The following is a 22,410-nucleotide window of genomic DNA, read 5'->3' as shown; positions in this document are numbered from 1 at the left end:
GACGTGAAAGACAGTAAAACGTGGACAGTGGATGTTGCCAGGCAGACACAATCTGTGTGTTCTTCAGAGGCTATTCTTTTTCACCCCAAGCCCTATCACTTGCCCCAAACTTACCCACACTGCCCTAGTACCCCCTCTTCAGGTTCCCAGAGGGCGGCACAATTTTCCACCCAGGTGTGTTGAAGAGGCTCGGTCTGTGGAGTCAGTTGAACCTGTCCCTGAGCCCTGGCTCTGCCTGGTTCCACCTGTGCAACCAGGAGTGAACGGCCACAGTTTCCTCATCTGTGAAATGGGGACACAGTGCCTCCCTTCCAGGGATGGCATGAGGATTAAATGAGTCAGGACACAGGCTGGGCTCACAAACGGTTGGTGTCATCAGGTTGATGGCCTGTGTCTCCTCCTCCCCTCTCAGCCTTGCCGCAGATCTCAACGCCCCCAGAGGTCCGTGTGCCCACTGGTTCTTCAGCTGTCTTCCCCTGCATGGCCTCTGGCTACCCCACTCCTGACATCACCTGGAGCAAGGTAAATGCTAGGCAGGAAACCAGCGGGCGTGCCTGAGGGGCAGGGACCAGGTCTTCACCATCTCGGTGCCCCCAGGAGCTGGCCCAGGCTTGGCCCAGAGCATGCGCTCCATGTCTGAGGGTGGGCCCCAGGCAGGGATGGGAGACGGGCCCCGTGGAGGTGTGGGCCAAGGCCAGGGTTCAAAGTGCCAGTGTGTTTGCAGCTGGATGGGAACCTGCCGCCCGACAGCCGCCTGGAGAACAACATGCTGCTGCTGCCCTCGGTCCAGCCCCAGGACGCGGGCACCTATGTCTGCACCGCCACCAACCGCCAGGGCAAGGTCAAGGCCTTTGCCCATCTGCAGGTGCCAGGTGAGACCACACACCCCGGGATAGGCGGCACCCTGCCCGCCACCTTGTGGGTGGCGTCTTGAACTGTGCTTTCTGCCCTCAGAGCGGGTGGTGCCCTACTTCACGCAGACCCCTCACTCTTTCCTGCCGCTGCCCACCATCAAGGATGCCTACAGGAAGTTTGAGATCAAGATCACCTTCCGGCCCGACTCAGCCGATGGTGAGCAGGGGAGGAGCTGACTGGGGGGCCCGGGGCTGGGGATCTCCAAAGTCACTGCCATCAGGGTATGAGCCCTGGCAGCCCCCGGTCCTCAGCCTTCCCTGCCCCGGGGGCTCCAGGCCGGCCGGGCCTCCCCCTCTGGCTCATGCCTCCTCTTCTCCATTCCCTCCTGTGTGATACCTGCACCCAAGCCTCCCCCGGTCCCTCTGCCACTGGTGCAGCAACCCCCGGTCCTTCTGTCCCGTCTCCCTACTCCTGTCTCTGCTCCTTCCTCCTTTTCCCCATCTCTCACCCTTCCCTCCTCTCTCTCTCTCTCTTTCTCATCTGTCTCCTCCCACCTCTTACGGGTCTCTGACTTTTACTGTCCAGGCCTCCTCCTCTACTCGGGTGAGTCTCCGCCTCCCTCTCCTCCTTCAGGTAGACCCTACAGTGTAAGTGAAGCAAATTCAGCTCCTTTCTAGGAGCTCTCAGCAAGGCCCTTCTATTTAGGGCCCCATCCTGAGAGGGAGACGCCCTGGCTGTGTGGGGTGTGCTGGAGGGAGGGACAGCAGTTAGCGAGGGGAAAGGCTCACAAGCTTGGGCCATTCATTCCGGGGCTGGGCAGACAGGGAGCCCGTGGCTGGACGGGAGGCCCTAACACAGCTCTGCCCTCCCAGGGATGCTGCTGTACAACGGGCAGAAGCGGATCCCAGGGAGCCCCACCAACCTGGCCAACAGGCAGCCCGACTTCATCTCCTTCGGCCTTGTGGGCGGGAGGCCCGAGTTCCGGTGAGACCCTCACCCTCCCGGGTTACAGGGGAAGGGGGGCTGGGGGACTAGATTGCAGGACTTCCGTCAGGCACACACCACCCTGGGCTGAGTTGTACGACGGAGGTTCTGAAAGAAGGAGGAGATGTGACCGTTACCCTCGGTGACCCCCCGTGCTGCCGGGGTCAGCACAGTGCGCCAGCCGGGTGGCGGAGGAAGCAGCCTCAGACTTGCACACAGTTGCGGCAGAAATACTCAGCAATGCTAGAGTGTGTCCTTCCAGGGTGGGACCGCTGCAGGCCAGAATTCGTTCATTCATTTATTCATTCAACAGTTTTGTGCTGAATACCTACTATGTACCAGGCACGGATACAAACAAAACAAATCAAGTTCTGGCCCTTGTGGGAATGTATATCCTAGTTGGGGAAGACCAGCCACAAACAAAGAAGGAAAGAGACAAGGTCATCTCAGAGGGAGGAGTGTGCAGACGAACAGTGAGGCCAGGTGCCAGGCTGTAGGGCCTAGAGCCAGGGGCACTTGGAGCCCCGGGGGCTGCTCTGAATAAGCTCCCAGGGAGAGTGTAGGAGAAGAAGAACCCCTGGGGAGGGGCAGGGATAGGGTGAGCTGGGGGTGGGGGTGGGGCGAGAGCACAAGGCAGGGACAGGAACCGGAGCAGGATGACAGGGAATGGCGTCGACCCCTTTGCCCAGCCTCGGCCCCCTGCCCAGCCCTTCCTACAAACCCCATATCCGCTCTCTCCTGCCCCGGCCCTCCCTCCCACCCCATGGAGCAGGTTTGATGCAGGCTCGGGCATGGCCACCATCCGTCACCCCACACCGCTAGCACTGGGCCAGTTCCACACCGTGACCCTGCTGCGCAGCCTCACCCAGGGCTCCCTGATCGTGGGCAGCCTGGCCCCGGTCAACGGCACCTCCCAGGTGAGACCCAGCCCCGTTCCTCTATCCCTAGCCCCTCCCCACCTCCACTCAGCCTCTGCCATTCCTGACTTACCCCTGTCCAGGGCAAGTTCCAGGGTCTGGACCTGAATGAGGAGCTCTACCTGGGTGGCTACCCCGACTATGGCGCTATCCCCAAGGCAGGGCTGAGCAGCGGCTTCATAGGTGAACCCCCTCCCCACCTTCAGCCCTGGCCAGACCTCACCTGGCTGGCAGAGCACCTGGGAGGGCACTGCAGGGCGTGGGTCGGAGCTGGGCAGGCCTCCCAGCACCCCTGACTTGGCTCATCCTGCCTGCCCACCCCCCAGGCTGTGTCCGGGAGCTGCGCATCCAGGGTGAGGAGATCGTCTTCCATGACCTCAACCTTACAGCGCACGGCATCTCCCACTGCCCCACCTGTCGGGACCGGCCCTGCCAGGTAACCCCACACCGCACACTCCTCCCGGCCTCCCAGGCCGCTGTCCTCAGCCATGGCCGGCCCTGGTGGAGAGTGGGGAAGTGCCAGAGTGTTCTCGGTCTGACTTCCGGGGGCTGCTTTGCAGAACGGGGGCCAGTGCCAGGACTCGGAGAGCAGCAGCTATGTATGTGTGTGCCCGGCTGGCTTCACCGGGAGCCGCTGTGAGCACTCGCAGGCCCTGCACTGCCACCCAGGTGTGTAACCCACCCTCTCCATCACTGCCACTCTGGCCTCTTCCCTCTGCCCGTTGCTGCCCCGTCATATCCACCCCAACTGCTAACCGTACTCACCACACTCTCTCCATCTTTCCCGAGTACTTAACCACTCTTCCTGGATTCTGACTTCCATCACTGCCATCCTGATATCCACCATGCCTCCCGTCTCTGCCACCCAAGCACTCATCCCCCGTCACTGTACCCGGACACTCCCCCCAGCCCCAATCACTGCTTCCTGGTACCTACCACCTTCCCATCTGTTACCAAGGCACTCACCCCACTACCCACCACCCAGGTACAGTCTTTCAAGAACAAAAGAGTCACTCGTTCACTCCCCGCCTTGCTCTCTCCCTGCCCAGCCCCTTCTGGCCCCACCCTTGCCCGAATCCATTCCCCCTCCCCGGTCACCCGATGCAGCCCTCCCAGGGGTCCCGGCCCTAAGGAGCCAAGGCCCCCGGGGGGCCGTAGTTAGAGTTCTGGCATCAGGACCCCACCACCTCCCAGGCCACCTCAGTGCCCTCCTAATTGGCCTGTGTGTCCCCCAGAGGCCTGTGGGCCCGACGCCACCTGTGTGAACCGGCCCGACGGCCAAGGCTACACCTGCCGCTGCCACCTGGGCCGCTCGGGCGTGAGGTGTGAGGAAGGTAAGTGGAGCTGGGCCTGAGACCCCCAGGGGTCCCAGTAAGGACAGGAGAAGCCGGGCAGGGCATTCTGGGGCCATGACGGGCCCTATGGATGATAAAATTATTCCAGAGCCAGAGGGCCTCAAAGTCACCTGGCCAAGCTTCATGCCCAGCCTGAATCCCGTACACAAGGGCCCCAAAGGGGAAGCCCATCTAATTGGAGATCCAGCCTGGTCTGTAGTGCTGGGGGCAGGGTGCTTCTAGGCTGTTGCAGCCATTGCCCAGCTGATCCCGAGCCTCTAGGACTGGAGAGTGGGGTGGGCAGGGGTCCCAGAGGAAGGCTGCATAGTTGGAGCCCTCCCAGGACTCTGGCATCCCCACTGCCCTGGCTGAGCTGTGACTGCTGCAGGTGTGACTGTGACCACCCCTTCCCTGTCGGGCGCGGGCTCCTACCTGGCGCTGCCTGCTCTCACCAACACGCACCACGAGCTACGCCTGGATGTTGAGTTTAAGCCGCTGGCACCTGACGGGGTCCTGCTGTTCAGCGGGGGAAAGAGCGGGCCGGTGGAGGATTTCGTGTCCCTGGCGATGGTTGGCGGCCATCTGGAGTTCCGCTACGAGTTGGGGTCAGGTGAGCACTGACACCAAATGCAGTTGAGCCGTAGGCACCAAGCTCCATGCCCCCCTTGGCCCTCCACACCCCCAGGAGGCGGGAGGAATAAATTCTGAAGTCAGACCAACCGGAGTCCCCTGTTCTTCGCGTTCCTCTCTCCGTGTGACCTGAAGCAAGTCTCTAGACCTCTCGGGTTCCTCTGGGACACTGGGAGGCTGAAGGAGGTTCCCTGTCTGCTCAAGTTCCTGTAGGGGGTGGGACGGGGCAGAGGGCCATCCATGTGCCAACCCTGCCGGCATCCTCCCCAGGGCTGGCCGTTCTGCGGAGCTCTGAGCCCCTGGCCCTGGGCCGCTGGCATCGCATATCCGCAGAGCGTCTCAACAAGGACGGCAGCCTGCGGGTGAACGGCGGGCGCCCTGTGCTGCGCTCCTCACCCGGCAAGAGCCAGGGCCTCAACCTGCACACCCTGCTCTACCTGGGTGGTGTGGAGCCGTCCTTGCAGCTGCCCCTGGCCACCAACATGAGCGCTCACTTCCGCGGCTGCGTGGGCGAGGTGAGCGACTTCCAGACGGCAAGCGGGGAGGGCGGGGTGATTTCCCTCCGCCTGCAGCCAGCCCAAGGCGCTTGGGATCAGAGCCTCAGTTTCCTCCTCTGTAAAATGGGGATAATTACACCTGCTTTGAAGGTTGTAGTGAGGAGGGACTACACTCATGGATGCTCCTGGCACACAGTAGACCCTCGACTTTGGTCCTCCCCCCCCGACCCCAGAAGCCCACGTTACTGCTCAAGTTCCAGCCTGGGTTCCCAGCTCCCCTCTGCTGCAGTCTTCTCTCTGCTGGTACACCCATGCTTCAGCCTCCTGCCTTCTTCAAGTCCCTTGGTGTCCCTATGCCCACAGGTGTCAGTGAATGGAAAGCGTCTGGACCTCACCTACAGCTTCCTGGGCAGCCGGGGCGTTGGGCAGTGCTACGACAGCTCCCCGTGTGAGCGCCAGCCTTGCCGCAGTGGCGCCACGTGCATGCCCACCGGCGAATATGAGTTCCAGTGCCTGTGTCGAGACGGCTTCAAAGGCGAGGGAGCCCGGCCAGGCACTGGGAGGGAGGGGTGGGGGGTGGTCAGTGGCCGCTCCAGCCCATGCCCACTCGCCTCTTCCCTGGCCCACAGGAGACCTCTGTGAGCACGAGGAGAACCCCTGCCAGCTCCGTGAGCCCTGTCTGCATGGGGGTACCTGCCAGGGCACCCGCTGCCTCTGTCCCCCCGGCTTCTCTGGCCCTCGCTGCCAACAAGGTAACTGCCCCAGCTTCTCTCCAGCTCCCCCTTGGGGCACTGGGGCCTGACACAGCCCGCCGACTGGACCCTGCGTCTCCCCACAGGCTCTGCACATGGCATAGCGGAGTCCGACTGGCATCTTGAAGGCAGTGGGGGCAACGGTACGTACTTGCCGTGACCAGCCAGAGGAGCTGAGCAGGCTTGTCCCTCCCAGGCCTTGGGTCTCTCAGCCCCTCTTCCAATGACCCCACCCCTCCATCCTGGCCTCTGAACAAAACAAGCCCAGGTGAGAGGCTCCTTGGGCGCAGAGAGACAGAATAAGAAGAGCACAGCCGCACAGAGCTGGGTCCTGCCCTATGCTCACTGCCTAGTGGCTTTGGGCAGGCCTTTGAACCACTTGCACTTCTGTACCCTCCTCTGTATTCGTGCATTCCAGCAACAGACATGTATGTGTGCCCATCCTTGCCCTGGGAGCAGTAGATACAAGATGCGTAAGGCAGGACCCTCATTCTCAAGGATTCCACAATCTATTTAAAAGCAATGATAATGATTTGTAAAAATGAATACTTATTGAACATTTACAGGCCCTGTGCTAACTGCGTTATAGATACATACCTTATCTATCGCTAATATAACAGGAGAGGTAGTGGCATAGTGGATAAGAGCCTGGATTCAAATCCTAGCTCTACCACTTACTAGCTGTGTGACTTGGGTGACTCACTTAACCTCTCTGTGCCTCAGTTTCCTCACGTATAAAATAGAAAGAAGTAACATCCTTCCACAAGGCTTTGGATAAAATTTTGTGTGAGAGTAAAATTCTTTAATGTATTTTAAATGCTTAGAACAATGTCTGGTCCAGAGTGGGCACAGAATGTTAGCTTTTGTTAATATTATAGCAAAGACATAGGGTTGTCACAAGGATCCAGTTAAAAATTATGTTTGTAGCTGGATGTGAAACTTCCTGCATGGTGACCGGCAGATAGTAGGTGCTTGGTAACTGTTAGCTGCTAACTTCATCAGTTGGTGGAGGGTGGCGAAGTGTCGCCTACCCTGGTAGCTGCCAGGCCCCAGGGCCAGCACTGGTGTGGGATGTCTTTGAGCAGGTAGGGTTGGGGATGTTATAGCCACACACACAGTGTGGACGATGCAGCCGAAAGGTCTGGTTTGCCATCCAGGCTTCCCACTTCCTAGGCAAGTCACTCATCCCTGAACCTGTCTTCCCGTCTGTAAGATGGAGGGATTACAAAGGTTCAGAACCGTTTATGTGCCACTGACCTAGATGACCAGCTGCCCCAGTTTGCTCAGGACTGAGGAGCTTCTGGGGATGTGGGACTTTCAGAGCTAAAACCAGGACAGGACCCGGCAAATAGAGATGGTTGATCACCCGACCTGGACCCTACTGACTGCATAGAATGAAATACATAGGATTTCAAAGGGAATCAATTGTTCTGAAAGAAGGTTATCAAAATATTAGAAGTTGTTTGCATCTCTAGTAACGCATTAAATACAAGATCTAGCGTTGGTTAGGGTTAGGGTCGTTAGTCCCAACAGCTACCACAATTGCAATAAGCATAAGCAATGTTTTGAAATATTTGCAGCAACTGTAATGCAATAGGGAATCTTCCACTGGTGACTGAGTCACAGGCCCTGCTCCTCCTCAGTGTGTTGCCTACCTGCGTAACTAAAGGAACTGCTAACCTTCAGGGAGAGGAGAGCAAGGCTAGGACTGTAATGTTTTCCAAGCCAAGTTCACAGGCCTCTGAATTCTGCCCCCAGCCCCCTTGGGTCTCCAGGGACTGCAGGTTCAGAGCCCTGCAGTAGTACAGGTCGGGGTGGAGGTGGGGGTCAAGGGCACCGATGCGGGATCGATACTCTGTGTGGGTGAGCAGGTGTCCCAGCATCGCCCCCATTCCCCCGACAGATGCCCCCGGGCAGTACGGAGCCTACTTCTACGATGACGGCTTCCTCGCCCTCCCTGGCCGCATCTTCTCCAGGAGGTGAGAAGAGAGTCTGTGGGCCCAGGGTGGGGGACGGGAATCTGGGGCTTCTGCCCTCTCACCCACTTCCCCCGCACCGCAGTCACCCTGAGGTGCCCGAGACCATCGAGCTGGAGGTTCAGACCAGCACGGCCAGCGGCCTCCTGCTCTGGCAGGGCGTGGTAAGTGTGGACGTCCCGCCCAGGATCTCAGGGTTCCCAGCCCCCTGGTGGCCACAGGAGTGGGAGAGAGGAAGGAGGAGGCCACAGCTGTCGGTAGCCCCTGGAACCCTGTGCTTCTCTGGCAGGAGGTGGGAGAGTCCGGCCGAGGCAAGGACTTCATCAGTCTTGGGCTTCAGGATGGGCACCTTGTCTTCAGGTGGGTCCTGGCACCCGACCCTTCCTCTCCCTTCCCTCAGCCCCCTTACCCTTCAGTGGCTTCCCCTCCGGTCAGCCCCATGGCCCCCCCAGCAAGAAGCTGCAGCGCCCAGTGCCCCAGCTGCACACCACCACCACCGTCCCACATCCCCTCCAGTCCTGCCCCCTGCTCACACCCTCTTGGGCCTGTGTGACTGCAGCTACCAGCTGGGCAGTGGGGAGGCCCGCCTTGTCTCTGAGGACCCCATCAACGATGGCGAGTGGCATCGGGTGATGGCGCTGCGGTAAGGGAGCCCCCCGGGCACTAGGGCGAAGGGCCCGGAGTCCTGGACTGGGACAGGACGCCCCCCATCATGCGCAGGGAGGCAGGCATTGAGCTCTGGGGAGACAGAACGTGAAGCCAGGGTCAGGGGAGAGCCCGCCAGCCAGAGCGCAGACTTCCAGGGCAGGACAGAACTCCATGGGGTGGGCGCACAAGCACCCTAGGGGATGGATGAAGCCTGGGTGGGGTGCTAGGAAGTTGTGTTTGTGGGACCAGATCTCTCATCCAGTGGAGGGAGGGGGCAAGAAAGAACTCAGGGAGCGGGGTCACGCTGCTCTGACTGGATGGAGTCTCTGTAGCAAAGGGAGGGGGCTCTCACTGGGTTGCGAAGGACGGGGGATCGGTGGTGAGGGGCCTGACCCCGTTCCACTGCAGAGAGGGCCGGAGAGGCTCCATCCAGGTGGACGGAGAGGAGCTGGTCAGCGGCCAGTCCCCAGGCCCTAACGTGGCAGTCAACACCAAGGGCAGCATCTACGTCGGTAAGTCTTGAGCTCGGGGCCTCGTGCAGGCCTGGGGCCGCTCCTCCAGGTCGGGGAGGGCCAGCAGGGGAGGGGCTCCGGCAGAGGTAGAGCACGGGGCCTTCCTCCCCCCACCTCCTAGAGCTGACAGGCTCCGCCCTCTCCCTTCCCTGCAGGTGGAGCCCCCGACGTGGCGGTGCTGACCGGGGGCAGGTTCTCCTCGGGCATCACGGGCTGTATCAAGAACCTGGTGCTGCACTCTGCCCGGCCTGGCACCCCGCCTCCACAGCCACTGGACCTGCAGCACCGCGCCCAGGCGGGGGCCAACACGCGCCCCTGCCCCTCGTAGGCACTGCCTGCCCCACACGGACTCCCGGGCAGCGCCCCAGCCCCGCAGCGTCGACTATATTATTATTAATATTATTATTATGAATATTTTGTAAGAAACGGAGGCGATGCCACGCTTTGCTGCTACTGCCCTGGGCTGGACTGGAGGGTGGGCACGCCACCCCACACAGACACACCTGGGCAAAGCCACAGGCTGCTGGGCAGGGCGGGTTGCATGGGAGCAGGTGCCTCAAAGGGTCACCAGACTTGGAGTCAGGCACGGTGGCTGAGCAGGCTCAGAACTGCCCCCACCAACAGAGTCCCCCGAGGTAGCGCTGGGCTGCCCGTTTCTTCAGCCCTTGGGCAGCCCTCATTTCTACAGGAGCCAAACTCGGCTTCCAGCCTGGAGCCTCACCAGCTACCCGGAGCAGAGGGCATCGCAGTGGCCTTCGCCACCCTCCTCTGGGTTGGGAAAGCTCTTTAGTGCTAACTGTGGCACAAAAGGCAGCTCACCCCTGGGCAGGCAGCCCCCAGCCCTGCCAGCCCATGTCCCAGCGCCCCTCCACCTCCGCCTAGCCAGCCAGGCCACCGGCCCCTGGCAGCCTCCCCCTCCCACCAAGCCCTCCTGGCCTGCATCCCTCCCACCCCACACCTAGCCCAGGGCCCCTGCCCTGAGGGGCTGCAAGGGAAAGCCCACCTCAACTCTTACCAGGAGCTGCTACAGGCAGAGCCCAGCACTGAGAGTGTCTCCCTGCCTGCACCAGGCCACGTCCCCCCGCTGATCTGGAAGTGAAGGCCCCGGGCACATGGGGGGAGGAGAGCATTGGTGGTCAGAAAGAGTTAATGCCTTGGGTAGGGGAGCCGGGACTCATGACTGGGAGGGACAGGAAGGGGGCGTGACAGCCCTGCCCCCTCTGTGGGAGCCCCAGGGCCCAACTGGGGGCAAGCGCCCTCCCCACCAGCAACCCCCAGAGGTGGGTCCGGGACGCCTGGCCTCTGTGTCCTAGAAGGGACCCTCCTGTGGTCTTTATCCTGATCTTTCTTAATAAACGGTGCTATCCCCGCCAGGGCTGTCTCCTGTGTCTTTGGCTACGACTGGACTCGTGGTACCTGAGGGTGGGCCAGGATGGGGCAAAGCAGGGCAAGTGAGGTCTGGGCATGAAGCAAGGCAGCTTCAGGGGAGCGAGGCCCCTACTCCCTGCCCTTCACTGATCCAGCCGAGTGCCAGTCGCCATGCAAGTTGCAGGGTCAGCTGCCTCCTGTGGCCTTCACCATGACCCTGTGAGGCAGGAATCATCCCATTTTCCAGAGGGGCAGACTGAGTCTCGGAGGGTTATATGATCTGCCCAAGGTTAGACAGCCCTGTGGGGGGTGGGGGCAGAACCCGGGGACTGTCTGACCCCAGAGCCCACTCTCCTTCCTCTGATGCCCACAGCCCCCCTGACCTGGCTCACTCAGCCGCAGGCCCCCAGGGGCCACCTGGCCAGGACGTGTGTAACAGATGGTGCACACCACCAGCGCCCCAAGCCAGCCGGCTGGAGGAGCAGCAGCTCCAGAGGAGGCCCACGAGGAGGCCAGCGCCACCCCCGCGGCTGGAGGCCTGTAGAAAGAAAGAGCACTCAGGCCTCAGCCTGGGCCAGCTGCCCCCACCCATCACTGGAGAGGGACAAGTGTGATCTCGGCGGAAGGAGCGGCAGCAGGTGATAACCAAGAGCCATCTACCTTCCGGAGCGGCATCCTGTCGTGCAGGGTCACGGCGTGCTGGGGGGCTCCTCTCAGCTGCCATCCCCAGGGGGCCCGCAGACCCGAGAGCTGGGGGAAGAGTCAGGGGCCCGGAGGTACCATCATCCGTACTCCCTTCCTGGCTGGGCACTGGAGAGGGACCGGCAGTGGCAAATAACAGCTCTAACACACTGAGATCTGCCCCTTGCAGGGTATGATTATGTCTCGTTTAATCCTCCCCAAATCTCTTAGTGTTAGTATTTTTATTTCACAGATAAGAGAAGTGAGGCACAGAGAGGTTAAGTCACTTGCCCAGATCACACAGCTGGAAGTGACAGGGGTGGACTTGAACTCACAGTCTAGCTCCAGGGGCTGGGGTGGATGAACGGAGCTACTTCTCAAGGAGTAACGCTGCACTGAGCATTTTCTCTGCACCGAGAACCATGCTCTGCGCTGGGCCCTTCACCCACAGGCTTTCACTTAAAGTTCATGACAAATCTGAGAGGTTAGGTTTATCATCCCCAGTTTACAGATAAGGAAACAGAGACACAGAGAGGTTCATTCTTCCACTCAGCTGATGAGTATTTTTCAATCACCTGCTACTGTACCCCAGGCATTGCTCTAGGGACTGGGGGATATGACAGTGAGCAAAACAGACAAAAAGGCCCCCATGGAGCTGGCGTTTTAGTGCGAGGCAACACAAAACACAAATTCCACCACGTGTCAAATGGAGACAGGAGCTACGAGGGAAAGTCAAGCAGGGCAGGAGGGACAGGGCGCGCTGGCGAGGGGCAAGGTTGCTAGTTTTCTTTCAATTGTGGTAAACTCTACAAAACAAAATGTACCATTTTAACCGTTTTTAAGGACAGTTCCGTAGTATTAAGTCCATTCATATTGTTGAGCAGCCATCAACACCATCCGTTCTCAGGACTGTTTTCCTCTCATAAAACTGGAACTCTGTACCCATCGTGAATAACTCCCCATTTCCCCCACAGCCCCTGGCAACCATCATTCTGCTTTCCGTCTCTCTGAGTTCTCTGGGTGTCTCATATAGGTAGAATCACATAGTATTCGTCCTTCTGTGACTGGTTCATTGCAGTCAGCATAATGTCCTCAAGGTTCATCCATGTTGTAGCATGTGTCGGCAGTTCCTTCCTTTGTAGGGCTGAACGATATTCCATTGTGTGGACATACCACGTTTTGTTTACCTGTTTTGCTTTCAATGGACACAGGGCTGCTTTTCGTGTTTTTTTTTTTTTTTTTTTTTTTTGCCCGCACAGCTTGTGGGATCTTAGTTCCCCGACCAGGGAACCCGTGGCCCCTGCAGTGGAAGCGCAGAGTCCTAACCACTGGACTGCCCAGGGAAATCCCAGGGTTGCTATTTTTAAACAAAGGGGTAAGGAAAGAGCTCATGGAGAGGGTGAGGGTTAAGTCAAGACCTGCAGAAGGCAAAGGAATGAGCATGTGAACCTCTGGGCAAAGCCTTCCAGGTAGAGGAAAGAGCTAGTGAGAGACCAGAGGCGGGACAAGACTGGAGCGTGGAAGGAGCTGCCAGGGGCCAGAGTGGAGGAGCTGTTGGAGCAAGCGAGCAGGTGGGAGGTGACGGGCCAGGTCACTCAGGACCTGGGGGCCCCTGCGAGGCTTGTGTGGGCTGAGTGAGGAGTGAGGAGGGTCCTGCGCACGGGAGTGATGCGATCTGACTTAGTGTTTTAAAAGGCTCCTCTGGGGAATTCCCTGGTGGTCCAGCGGTTAAGACACCACACTTCCACTGCTGGGGGCCCAGGTTCAATCCCTGGTCCGGGAACTAAGATCCCGCAAGCCGAGGGGGTGTGGCCAATAAAAAAGAATAAGGGCTTTCCTGGTGGCGCAGTGGTTGAGAGTCTGCCTGCCAATGCAGGGGACATGGGTTTGTGCCCCGGTCCGGGAAGATCCCACATGCCGCGGAGCGGCTGGGCCCGTGAGCCATGGCCGCTGAGCCTGCGTGTCCGGAGCCTGTGCTCCGCAACGGGAGAGGCCACAACAGTGAGAGGCCAGCGTACCGCAAAAAAAAAAAAAAAAAAAAAAAAAAAAAGAATAAAATGCTCCCCTGGCAGGAGAGCTTAACTCCCTGCTAGTGTGTGGGCTGCGCGTGATGACTTCCTCCCAAAGAGGGCAGTGTGGAGAGAGGAGACAGAGTAACAGCGGAGAAGCGGACAAACACAGCCTCAACCTGGTGACCAAGGCCAACATCAACATCCGTGGACCGTGTTGGGCAGTGATCGCGTTGGTCTGGCCTGGTGTGCACTTGACCTCTGGGATCTTCCTCCTCATAACCCACGACTGCAGTCTTATCATGAGGAAAACATCAGATTAATTCCGACAACACTGATGGCTTGGTTATGGGCTGAGAGGGAAAAGGGAGTAAAGGACCACTCAACCATTTGGGCCTGAACAACTGGAATTCAAAGCGGCCACTGAGTGAGAAGGGGACACGGGTGAGAAGCAGGACGCAGGGCAGGCTGTGGATCATGAGTTCAGTTTGGGGCAAGTTAAGTGTGAGACCCGCCTGCACAGCCACGTGGAGATGTCAGGTGGGGAGGTGGTTATATAACTAGTGTTCAAAGACGAGTCCAGCTGGCGATACGGTATAAAGGAGAACGAGGGGGGAACGGGTGTGGCAGCTGGAGGAGAGGACATAGGGCCTGGGCCTCTGGGCACAGAGCATAGTGTCAGGGAGGACCCTGAGGAGTGCCTGGGGAGGGAAGTGTGTGGGCTCCCGGGAAGCTGGGTTTTACCCCTCAGCCAGGTGCATTTTTGCAACGAACAACCTGTTCAACAGGACATGGCAACCCTGACTGGGAGTGGGGCATGTCCAGATTCCTAAGAAGGATAATCAGGGGTGACCTAGTCTGGTCCCCTCTGTCCATCCACAGAGGTCATTCCTGGTTATGTCACTCAGTGACTCTATGACCTTGGGCAAGTCATTTCTCCTCCCTAGGCCTCAGTTTCCCCATCTATAAAATGTGGGAGTCAGGCTGGATCAATGGTTTTCAAAGTCTTGAAGGTCAAACTCAAGTCTCTCAGTGGGACATCAGTCAGCCGCGGCCCAGGCCTCCCACGTCCAGTTAAGTAGAGCATCTCTCCTTGTGATGTCTGGGGCCTCTGCAAGGCTCTGTGTAGGAAAAGCTTCCACCACTGAAACGACATTTGGAAGCAGCTGGATTCGATCACCATTTGAGCTCTAACATCCTCTGGTCCTCAGGCAGTCTGGTCTGATTGGATTCGCCACTACTGTGCTTCACCTCATCCTCTCCTGCCGCACCCGTGCCTCCGGCCTCCAGCTTCTAACCCAGCTGCTCAGCAGGACCCAAGCCACACCTGTCACTGACCTCTGCAGTTAGCTGCTGGCGAAGAAGCCTGGTCACTGCCATCGCCACAGTTGTCCGTGCCTGGGGATGGCACACCAGCCTCGGGGGGACGCACCGGCTGTTCTGACATCGGAAGTAGGCACAACAGCATCCTGGGGCTGAGAGGGGAGGAACAACGAGGACGCTGAGCACCGCAGAATGTTTGGCCCTATGGGGAGGGGATGCGGGAGGTGTGAGCAGGAGGGGCTGTCTCCATGTGCGTGCAGATGAGAGTACGGATGAGGCAGGTGTATGATCATAAAGATGATGGTGGGGACGGGGATGATGATGGCACCTAACGTTTATTGAGCTCCTATTCCAAGCCAGGCGTGGTTCACATCCCAGCTCATTAAGTTCTCACATTAACCCTGTAGGGTCAATACTATTATCAATCCCATTTTAGAGATGAGAAGACCGAGGCACAGGGAGGTTAGGTCACTAGACCAAGGCCACACAGCTTGTATCTAAGCAGCAGGATAGGAATTCAGCCCCATGCTCATGAGCACTGTGGCACCCATTGTGTGTGTGTGTGTGTGTGTGCACGTGTGCATGCACGCAGCCTATGGTAGCCCAGCAACCTGAACACGCCAAGCTCATCCCGGCTCGTGGCACTGCACCTGCCATCAGCCCTGCCCGTAACTGCATGGCTTGCTCCCCTCAGGTCTCCACTCAAATGTCATCGTGTTGGAAGGCCTGCCCTCACCTCCACGTGAGAACAGCACACCATCCCTCCCCCACCACCCCTTTATCCGGATTTGGGTTCCTTTGCAGCACTTACCACCTCTGCAGATTATGGATTTGATTGGTTCTTTGTTTATGGTCTGCCTCCCCCACTAGAATGTCAGCTCAAATGGGGCAGGGACTTCTCTTTCATTCACTGCTGCATGTATCCCTGGAGCCTAGAACAGCACCTGGCACAAGGGCAGGTACTCAATCTTTGTTAAATGAATGAATAGGCACACAGGTGAGAGAAGGGTATGACTTGGTGCACAGGGTGTGGCAGACAGGTTGGCTTACCCAGCACCCCATTCTGTGGAGAAAAGCTGGTTCAGGAGGGACTGACCAATACCATGGCTCAGAGGTGGACATGGGGATCAGAGCATTCCATTCCTGGCCCCGGGAACAGACACATGGCCCATGTGACTAACCAAATTTGGCCCCGAGGACTTTTGCTAGAACCATAAGAAAAGATCTTCGCGGTTCCCTGGCAGTCCAGTGGTTAGGACTCAGCTCTTTCACTGCTGGGGGCCCAGGTTCAATCCCTGCTCAGGACCTGAGATCCTTCAAGGCACTCGGCACAGCCAAAAAAAAAAAAAAAAAAAGTGAGAGAGAGAGAAAAGATCCTCGCTCTTTATTTCACTGAGATGAGAGTTATAAGGGGGACTGTGGGCTTGGAGCTGCAGGGTCACCTTGCTGCCAAGTAGAAAGAGGAACTGGAGCTGCCTGAGATGGAAGCCAAACAGACCCAGTGCAATGCAAAGGGAGAGAACAAAGAGATAGAGCCCAGGTGGCATTCCTTGATCTCCTGAATCCAGCTATACCTGAACGAACACCTTAATATCCCAGTTATAGGAGCCCCCCCAAATCCTCCTTTGGCTTAAGCCAACTTGACTTGGGGTTTTTTCATGTGCAACTGAGAGTGAATGCTCTGATTTATAAAAGATGTGCAGGGGTAAGAGTGAATATCTGTGAGAGAGAAAACACAAACAGTAATCCAAGTAAAAAGTGGTGAAAAGTGATCCAAGGAAGCCAGTTGTGACAGGGCTTCACCACTGCCGCCTGCTTTCGAGTCCAACCCTGCTGAACACACAGCAGCCGCAACATGCTTGGCTGGTACCTCATGGAAGGTGAGAAGGGGAGGGAGGGAGGAAAGGAGGGAGGGAGGGGTTGATTTCCAATTAGCCTGTGAGATCTGCTTGCAAAACAATATAATAGGACCCTTGGCACGCTACAGCCCACAGGAGCCAGAAAGGGGAACCCAGGCACCATCAGTCATGGGCCCAAAGACACACATGAGACAGCAGGGAGTGCTCTCTGACCAGCTCAGGTTGAAGGGCCGTCCGGGGCCTGGCATGTCGAGGTCCAGCTCCTGGTGAACTTGTGTTGGCTCTCAGAGGCCCCCCTGTTCTTGCCTTGAAGTGCTCACAACCCCAAGTTTGTTTTGTTTTGTTTTGTTTCTTTGCGGTACGCGGGCCTCTCACTGTTGTGGCCTCTCCCGTTGCGGAGCACAGGCTCTGGACGCACAGGCTCAGCGGCCATGGCTCAGGGGCCCAGCCACTCCGCGGCATGCGGGATCTTCCCGAACCGGGGCACAAACCTGCATCCCCTGCATCGGCAGGCGGACTCCCAACCGCTGCACCACCAGGGCAGCCCACAACCCCATGTTTAATTCTCCAGTCTGGACATTTTGCCAGCGAGGGCTATGATGCTTCTCCGAGGTTTTGGAAACTTCTGGGCTTTGGCAGCTCCTCTGCTGAAACATCAGTGAGTGTCTTCAGTCCTGGGGAAACCTGCTGGGACTAAAGCCTTGACTCAATTGGAGCAGAGGACAAACTCTAGCAGTTAAAGCCCAGCTCCTCCACCTCTGAGCTGGGAGTCCTGTGCTGCGTCATTCAACCTCTCCAAGCCTGCTTCCCATCAATAAATACGAGGGTATGAGCACTGGCCCAGCAGAGCTGCTGTGAGAACAGATGGGATCTGGCATGAGAAGGGCCACAGGCAGCGTTCAACGAGGGATTATTATTCTCAGTTCCCTTTCCTTGCCTAAGTGGGTTTCTGTCACTTACAGCCACCAGAGTCCCAACTCTCGGCCCCTCTGCCATCCGGTGGACCCAGGACAGAGAAGCCAGTGTGCGAACATGAGAGTGTGTGAGTTGCATGGCAGTGTGCAAAGTGGTATTGTGTACGATGAGGTGTGCATGATGTGAACCGTGTGTGGGAGAGAGTGTACAGTACGCCAGGCCTGTGGGTTGGGTGTTTCAGTGTGTGTGGTGCAGGCGGGTGTGCCAGGTGTGTGTACGAGGTGTGAGTTGTGCACAGGTACAATGTGTGTGAGTGGGGTGGGTGCTGGAGTGTGAGGTGTGTGAGCGTGTGGGAATCGTGTGGGAGTGGGAGCTGTGTGTGAACAGGCGAGGGGCTGGTCCGTGCATCCATGGAAGTCAGGTTTATGGGGTTGGCTCTTTGGGTCTGGACCACCCCTTCCTGAAGCCCCTGACACTGCCGCCAGGCCCCAGCCCCCGCCCTCTCTCAGGACCAGCCCGCACCCACCCAACCGGAAAGAAGAGACTTCGCCTACGAAGTCCACGCGGGGCTGGCGGCCTCTGGTGACCAGGCGCAGGCCCAGAAATTCCCCGGAGGACGCCACCGGCCCAGTGATGCTCAGGCCGCAGAACCGGGCCCCCAAGGGCCATGGCGCCCCCGGTGGGCCCTCGTAGAACTGCAGGTAGGACCCGGGTGCGCAGGGGTCCTCCGGCGCCGGCGCCGGGGAGGAGGTGTTGGGCGCCGCCGGGGTCAGGCTGTAGACCAGGAAGAAGCGGAACTGGAAGCGGATCCTGTCGCCGGGGATCGCCGCCCGCATCCAGAGCCTGCTGTCGGTGTCCGGGGCCACGAAGTAGAAGCGGCGCGACGCGGAGTGCGAGCGTAGCAGCAGCCCGTCCGCCTGCCACGTCCGGCCGCACAGGTCCACCAGGTAGGCTGCGGCGAAAAGCACCGACCCTGGAACCACGCGGTCCCCTTCCAAGCCTGGCCCTGCCTTCTGCCCGCTGTGTGACCCCCGAGTGAGTCACTCAGCCTCTCTGAGCCTCAGTCTTCTTGTCGGGAAAATGGGGATGATTGAGCAATGTCAGAATTTTTGTGAGGATTAAAAAATGTAATTCAAGTCCTCAATCTCGTATTCAAAAACCCTAGGATGTGTTTCAGAATTTTTCAGATTTTAGAAAGATATATAATATGTTGCAGCCCCAAATGGAGTCTGCCACAGCCCTCCACGATCAAACACATTTTCTAGAGCAATTGCACAGAACATTTACCCTAAGTAGGACAAATACAGACTGTAAACAGCCTCCTGTCAGTTCAGGTCAGGTGTTGCCAGTTAGTTAGCTAAGAACAAATTTTGGTTGTCAGAGCTTTTCATATTTTGTAGTGGAAACTAAAGGATTGTGGACGTGTATGAGTTCAGTGCTTAGGGTAGTGCCTGGCATTTAATGAGCATCACGGAAGTGTTATTCAAGGATGGGGGAGGGAATTTCCTGGCCTTCCCTCCAGTGGTTAGGACTCCGCACTCTCACTGTGGAGGGCCCAGGTTCAATTCCTGTTCGGGAAACTAAGATTCCACAACCCTCGCAGTGCAGCCAAAAAATAAAAGGATGGGGGAGACACGGTTGGGCACCTGCCCAGCCAACAGGCATTCCGTTTCTCCTTGCTAAGAGAAACTTAATTCCCCTCAATTATCAGAGAGCCCCCCTGGTCTTTGGCCTAAACCAAGCCTTGTAATCCTAATTGCATTTGCCAGGTTTAGGGATTGGCCTGTGAAGTGATTCCGGCCAATGAGATTTAAGGAGAGGTTTGCTGAGCGTTCCTGGGAAAGGTTTTCTTCCCTGATTTAAAAAAAAAAAAAAAAAAAAAAGGAGGGAGAGCTGTGCGATGAGGAGCCCCTTTTTCTTCCTGCTTTTGAAAGCTATTGACTGAGGATGCGACGCCCAGAGCTGCAGCAGATATCTTGCAAGGATGAGGTCATGAGAATTATGGAGGAGCCCTGACACGGTTGAGCTGCTGAATTAAGCATTTCTGGACTCATCTATGGCCTCTCTTCTTAAGTGGAATAATAAATGTCCTTATGGTTTGTTTGTTGGTTTTTTTTTAATTTTTTTTTTTTTGTTGCGGTACGCGGGCCTCTCACTGTTGTGGCCTCTCCCGTTGCGGAGCACAGGCTCCGGACGCGCAGGCTCAGCGGCCATGGCTCACGGGCCCAGCCGCTCCGCGGCATGTGGGATCTTCCCGGACCGGAGCACGAACCCGCGTCCCCTGCATCGGCAGGCGGACTCTCAACCACTGCACTACCAGGGAAGCCCTGTCCTATGGTTTAAGCTCTGTTTAGTCTGGTAACTGTTACTTACAACCCAAAACATCCTCACTGGTACAGGGTTGTTGTGAGGATTAATGAGATAACGTATAAGTACTCAAACCATCTGATTTTTGTAAGGATAGAAGGAGAACAAGACGTGGCTTTTCTGGTGCATGGTAGGGGCACCAGTGGTGCTTGAGGACAAGGCGGGATGTGGGTCTTGGGGGGAGAAATTCTCCGTTAGGGCTCAGGATGTGGGAGCATCTTCTCATATCTGTGCAGACCTACTAAAACCAGAACCTGCCCTGGAGGCACGCGGGACAGGTGGAGGTTCAGAGAGTGGATGAACGAGCACCTTCTCTGAGCTGGGCACTGTCTATGTGTCTTGCATGGTTTATCTCACCTTATATGCACAATAATAATAGTCCCTTAAGGCAGCGGTCCCCAACCTTTTTGGCACCAGGGACTGGTTTTGTGGAAAACAATTTTTCCACAGACGGGGGTCGGGGGGGGGGTGGGGATGGTTCAGGTGGTAATGCTAGCTACGGGGAGCGACGGGAACAACGGGGAGTGACAGGGAGCGACGGGGAGCAGCAGATGAAGCTTCGCTCTCTTGCCCACCACTCACCTCCTGCTTTGAGGCCCGGTTCCTAGCGGGCCGCGGACTGGCCCTGGGGGTTGGGGACCTCTGCCTTAAGGGGCAAGGGCCTATTATTCTTTCCATTTTACTGCTGAAGAAACCAAGTCTTAGACAGTGGAAACAGTAATGTCAAGGGTGTGTGTGTGAACGCAGGGCCGTCTGACTCCAAAGCCCACAGTGTTTCCCAGTGCCAGGCTGCCCCACCCGCCCCCAGACACCTGCTTCTGGGTGACTTGGAGCTCCAGCCACCCAGAGGGGTGGGGGTGGACTTGAGGGTGCCAGCCAAGACCAGGCACAGGGTTTCCCAGTGTCCCCCAACTCAAGGGATCCCAGCTCATCAGGGTGAGTGCTGATTGAGGAAACACAATCTCAAAGGGTGGTGGGACCTGAATCTCCTGCCTGCCCCAGCCAAGCTACCTTGTACTCACCTGTGTGCAGAGCAGACGCAGTCAGGGCAGTTGCCCCCAGCAGGAGCAGCCTTTGGGGCAGCTGCAGAGGACAGGCTTCCATCCAGGCCCTCCTGTGCCCAGCGATGGGGAAGACCTGCAGAATCTTCAGTTGAGGGTCTTTGGGGAGACTGGGGTATAGGGGCCTGGTTAGGCCAGTGGAGGGATTGGCAGGACACAGAGAGCAAGGGAGGCAAGTACGCCAGCTCCTCTGGTCTCGTCAGTGATGTTTGTGCTCCCTGTTCCAGATCCTTCTTCAGATCAGGATTGTGTCTAGGGTTGCCATGGAGATGTGGGACTGGGGCTGGAGCCTGGGGAGAGAAGGCGGGGAGGATGTCTGCTCATCCCCTGCCAGACAGGAACCAGGAAACTCAGATCCGGTTCAGCCACAGGGCTTCTGGGAGGGGGACCCACAGCCTCAGAGAGCTGCTGCCTTCCTGGAGAAGTTGGCATTTTAGGGCTGAGCTTAAGGGAGGCCCAGGACATCAAAGGGCCTCTCTGAGGGCCTAGAGAGACAGCAAATGGTGAATGAGCACTGGCCCAGGAGTCTGCTCTATTTTACAGACAAAGTATTCCTGCCTCAGGACCTTTGCCCTCACCGTTCCTCCACCTGGGGTGCTCCTCTCCCATGGAGGTCCATGGCTGGCTTCTCCGGCTCACTCAGATTTCGAGCTCACATGTCACCTGCTCAGACCACATTTCCCTGACCACTTCTCAGTCTGAATTAGTGTTCTGCCTCCCTGTCACTCAGTCCCATGTCCACGAATTTATCTCAGCACTCACTGGAATTACTTTGCTTATTTATATCTATCTTGTATGTACTGTCCTTTGACCGCCCCCTACCCACTAAAATTGTGTTCTGTGAGTGTCTTGTTGTTCTCTGAAGCCCTAGGTCATAGAACAGTGCCTGGCACAGAGCAGGCATCCAGGAAATAAGAACGAATGTGTGGGGACTTCCCTGGTGGCATAGTGGTTAAGAATCCACCTGCCAATGCAGGGGACACGGGTTCGAGCCCTGGTCTGGGAAGATCCCACATGCCGCCGAGCAACTAAGCCTGTGCGCCACAGCTACTGAGCCTGCGCTCTAGAGTCTGCAAGCCACAACTAGAGCTCACGTGCCACAACTACTGAAGCCCACGCACCTAGAGCCCGTGCTCCGCAGCAAGAGAAGTCACCGCAGTGAGGAGCATGCGCACCGCAACGAAGACCCAACACAGCCAAAAATAAATAAATAATTTTTTAAAAAAGAAAAGGGACGAATGTGTGACGTTGAGCAAATGACCTCCCTTTTTTCTGGGTTTTACTTCCCCATGTGTAAAAGGAAGGGCTTGGGCCATTTCAGCCTTTTTCAAAACCTGTAATTAGTAGAACCATTTTTTTACAAAGGCATTATACATGGAACCTTAATATATAAAGCTGAAACTTTTCAAGTCTCAGTTTCCTTATCTGTAAAATGGAAAAATGATATTTCCAACTGTGTAGGTATATTGTAAAGGGTAAGTAACTCGATACCAGTGGGGTATCAAGTGACTTACTTAGAACAGTGTCTGTCACATAGTAAAGTGCACAATGCACGTCAGGCTGATGATGACCCTTAATGTCACCATTATTACTTAAACAGAGGTCATGTATGTTTTAAGACATCCCCACCTCAGACTTTGAGACACCACCTCAGAGTCTGAAGACTGTATGAGATGGTTAAAACCACTGGCCCTGCTGCTCTCTAATGCTCTTCTTTCTAGA

At 57.2% G+C, this 22,410-nt stretch overlaps 2 protein-coding genes across 12 annotated transcripts in view; one reads left to right on the top strand and one right to left on the bottom strand.

Moving 5' to 3' along the window:
* The window catches only part of HSPG2 (heparan sulfate proteoglycan 2), a 101,863-nt gene extending 91,385 nt beyond the window's left edge, over positions 1 to 10,478 (top strand). For 10 of the 11 annotated variants that reach the window (XM_067723188.1, XM_067723179.1, XM_067723170.1 and 7 more), the window contains 20 exons: positions 413 to 522; positions 725 to 872; positions 955 to 1,071; positions 1,728 to 1,839; positions 2,612 to 2,756; positions 2,840 to 2,939; positions 3,083 to 3,192; positions 3,317 to 3,425; positions 3,992 to 4,090; positions 4,479 to 4,700; positions 4,991 to 5,235; positions 5,581 to 5,752; positions 5,847 to 5,969; positions 6,056 to 6,112; positions 7,873 to 7,948; positions 8,031 to 8,109; positions 8,235 to 8,305; positions 8,505 to 8,588; positions 9,002 to 9,105; positions 9,261 to 10,478. In XM_067723188.1, the coding sequence (XP_067579289.1) occupies positions 413 to 522; positions 725 to 872; positions 955 to 1,071; positions 1,728 to 1,839; positions 2,612 to 2,756; positions 2,840 to 2,939; positions 3,083 to 3,192; positions 3,317 to 3,425; positions 3,992 to 4,090; positions 4,479 to 4,700; positions 4,991 to 5,235; positions 5,581 to 5,752; positions 5,847 to 5,969; positions 6,056 to 6,112; positions 7,873 to 7,948; positions 8,031 to 8,109; positions 8,235 to 8,305; positions 8,505 to 8,588; positions 9,002 to 9,105; positions 9,261 to 9,433 (2,456 nt within the window). In that variant the 3' untranslated portion in view covers positions 9,434 to 10,478. Of the gene's footprint in view, positions 1 to 412; positions 523 to 724; positions 873 to 954; positions 1,072 to 1,440; positions 1,548 to 1,727; positions 1,840 to 2,611; positions 2,757 to 2,839; positions 2,940 to 3,082; positions 3,193 to 3,316; positions 3,426 to 3,991; positions 4,091 to 4,478; positions 4,701 to 4,990; positions 5,236 to 5,580; positions 5,753 to 5,846; positions 5,970 to 6,055; positions 6,113 to 7,872; positions 7,949 to 8,030; positions 8,110 to 8,234; positions 8,306 to 8,504; positions 8,589 to 9,001; positions 9,106 to 9,260 lie in introns of those variants that run through there. The other variant, XM_067723205.1, reaches the window with a different exon arrangement.
* Positions 10,479 to 10,744: 266 nt separating this feature from the next.
* Positions 10,745 to 20,938, bottom strand: LDLRAD2 (low density lipoprotein receptor class A domain containing 2). Its single transcript, XM_067729998.1, is given in 7 exon segments — positions 10,745 to 10,773; positions 10,857 to 10,946; positions 11,134 to 11,316; positions 14,502 to 14,564; positions 14,567 to 14,632; positions 17,787 to 18,212; positions 20,650 to 20,938. Coding segments are annotated over 7 exon segments (939 nt in total). The 5' UTR covers positions 20,732 to 20,938.
* Positions 20,939 to 22,410: the final 1,472 nt, after the last annotated feature.

This window comes from Pseudorca crassidens, chromosome 2 (genome assembly GCF_039906515.1).
Source record: "Pseudorca crassidens isolate mPseCra1 chromosome 2, mPseCra1.hap1, whole genome shotgun sequence".
Taxonomy (NCBI): domain Eukaryota; kingdom Metazoa; phylum Chordata; class Mammalia; order Artiodactyla; family Delphinidae; genus Pseudorca; species Pseudorca crassidens.
This window is presented reverse-complemented; position numbering and strand designations above follow the sequence as displayed.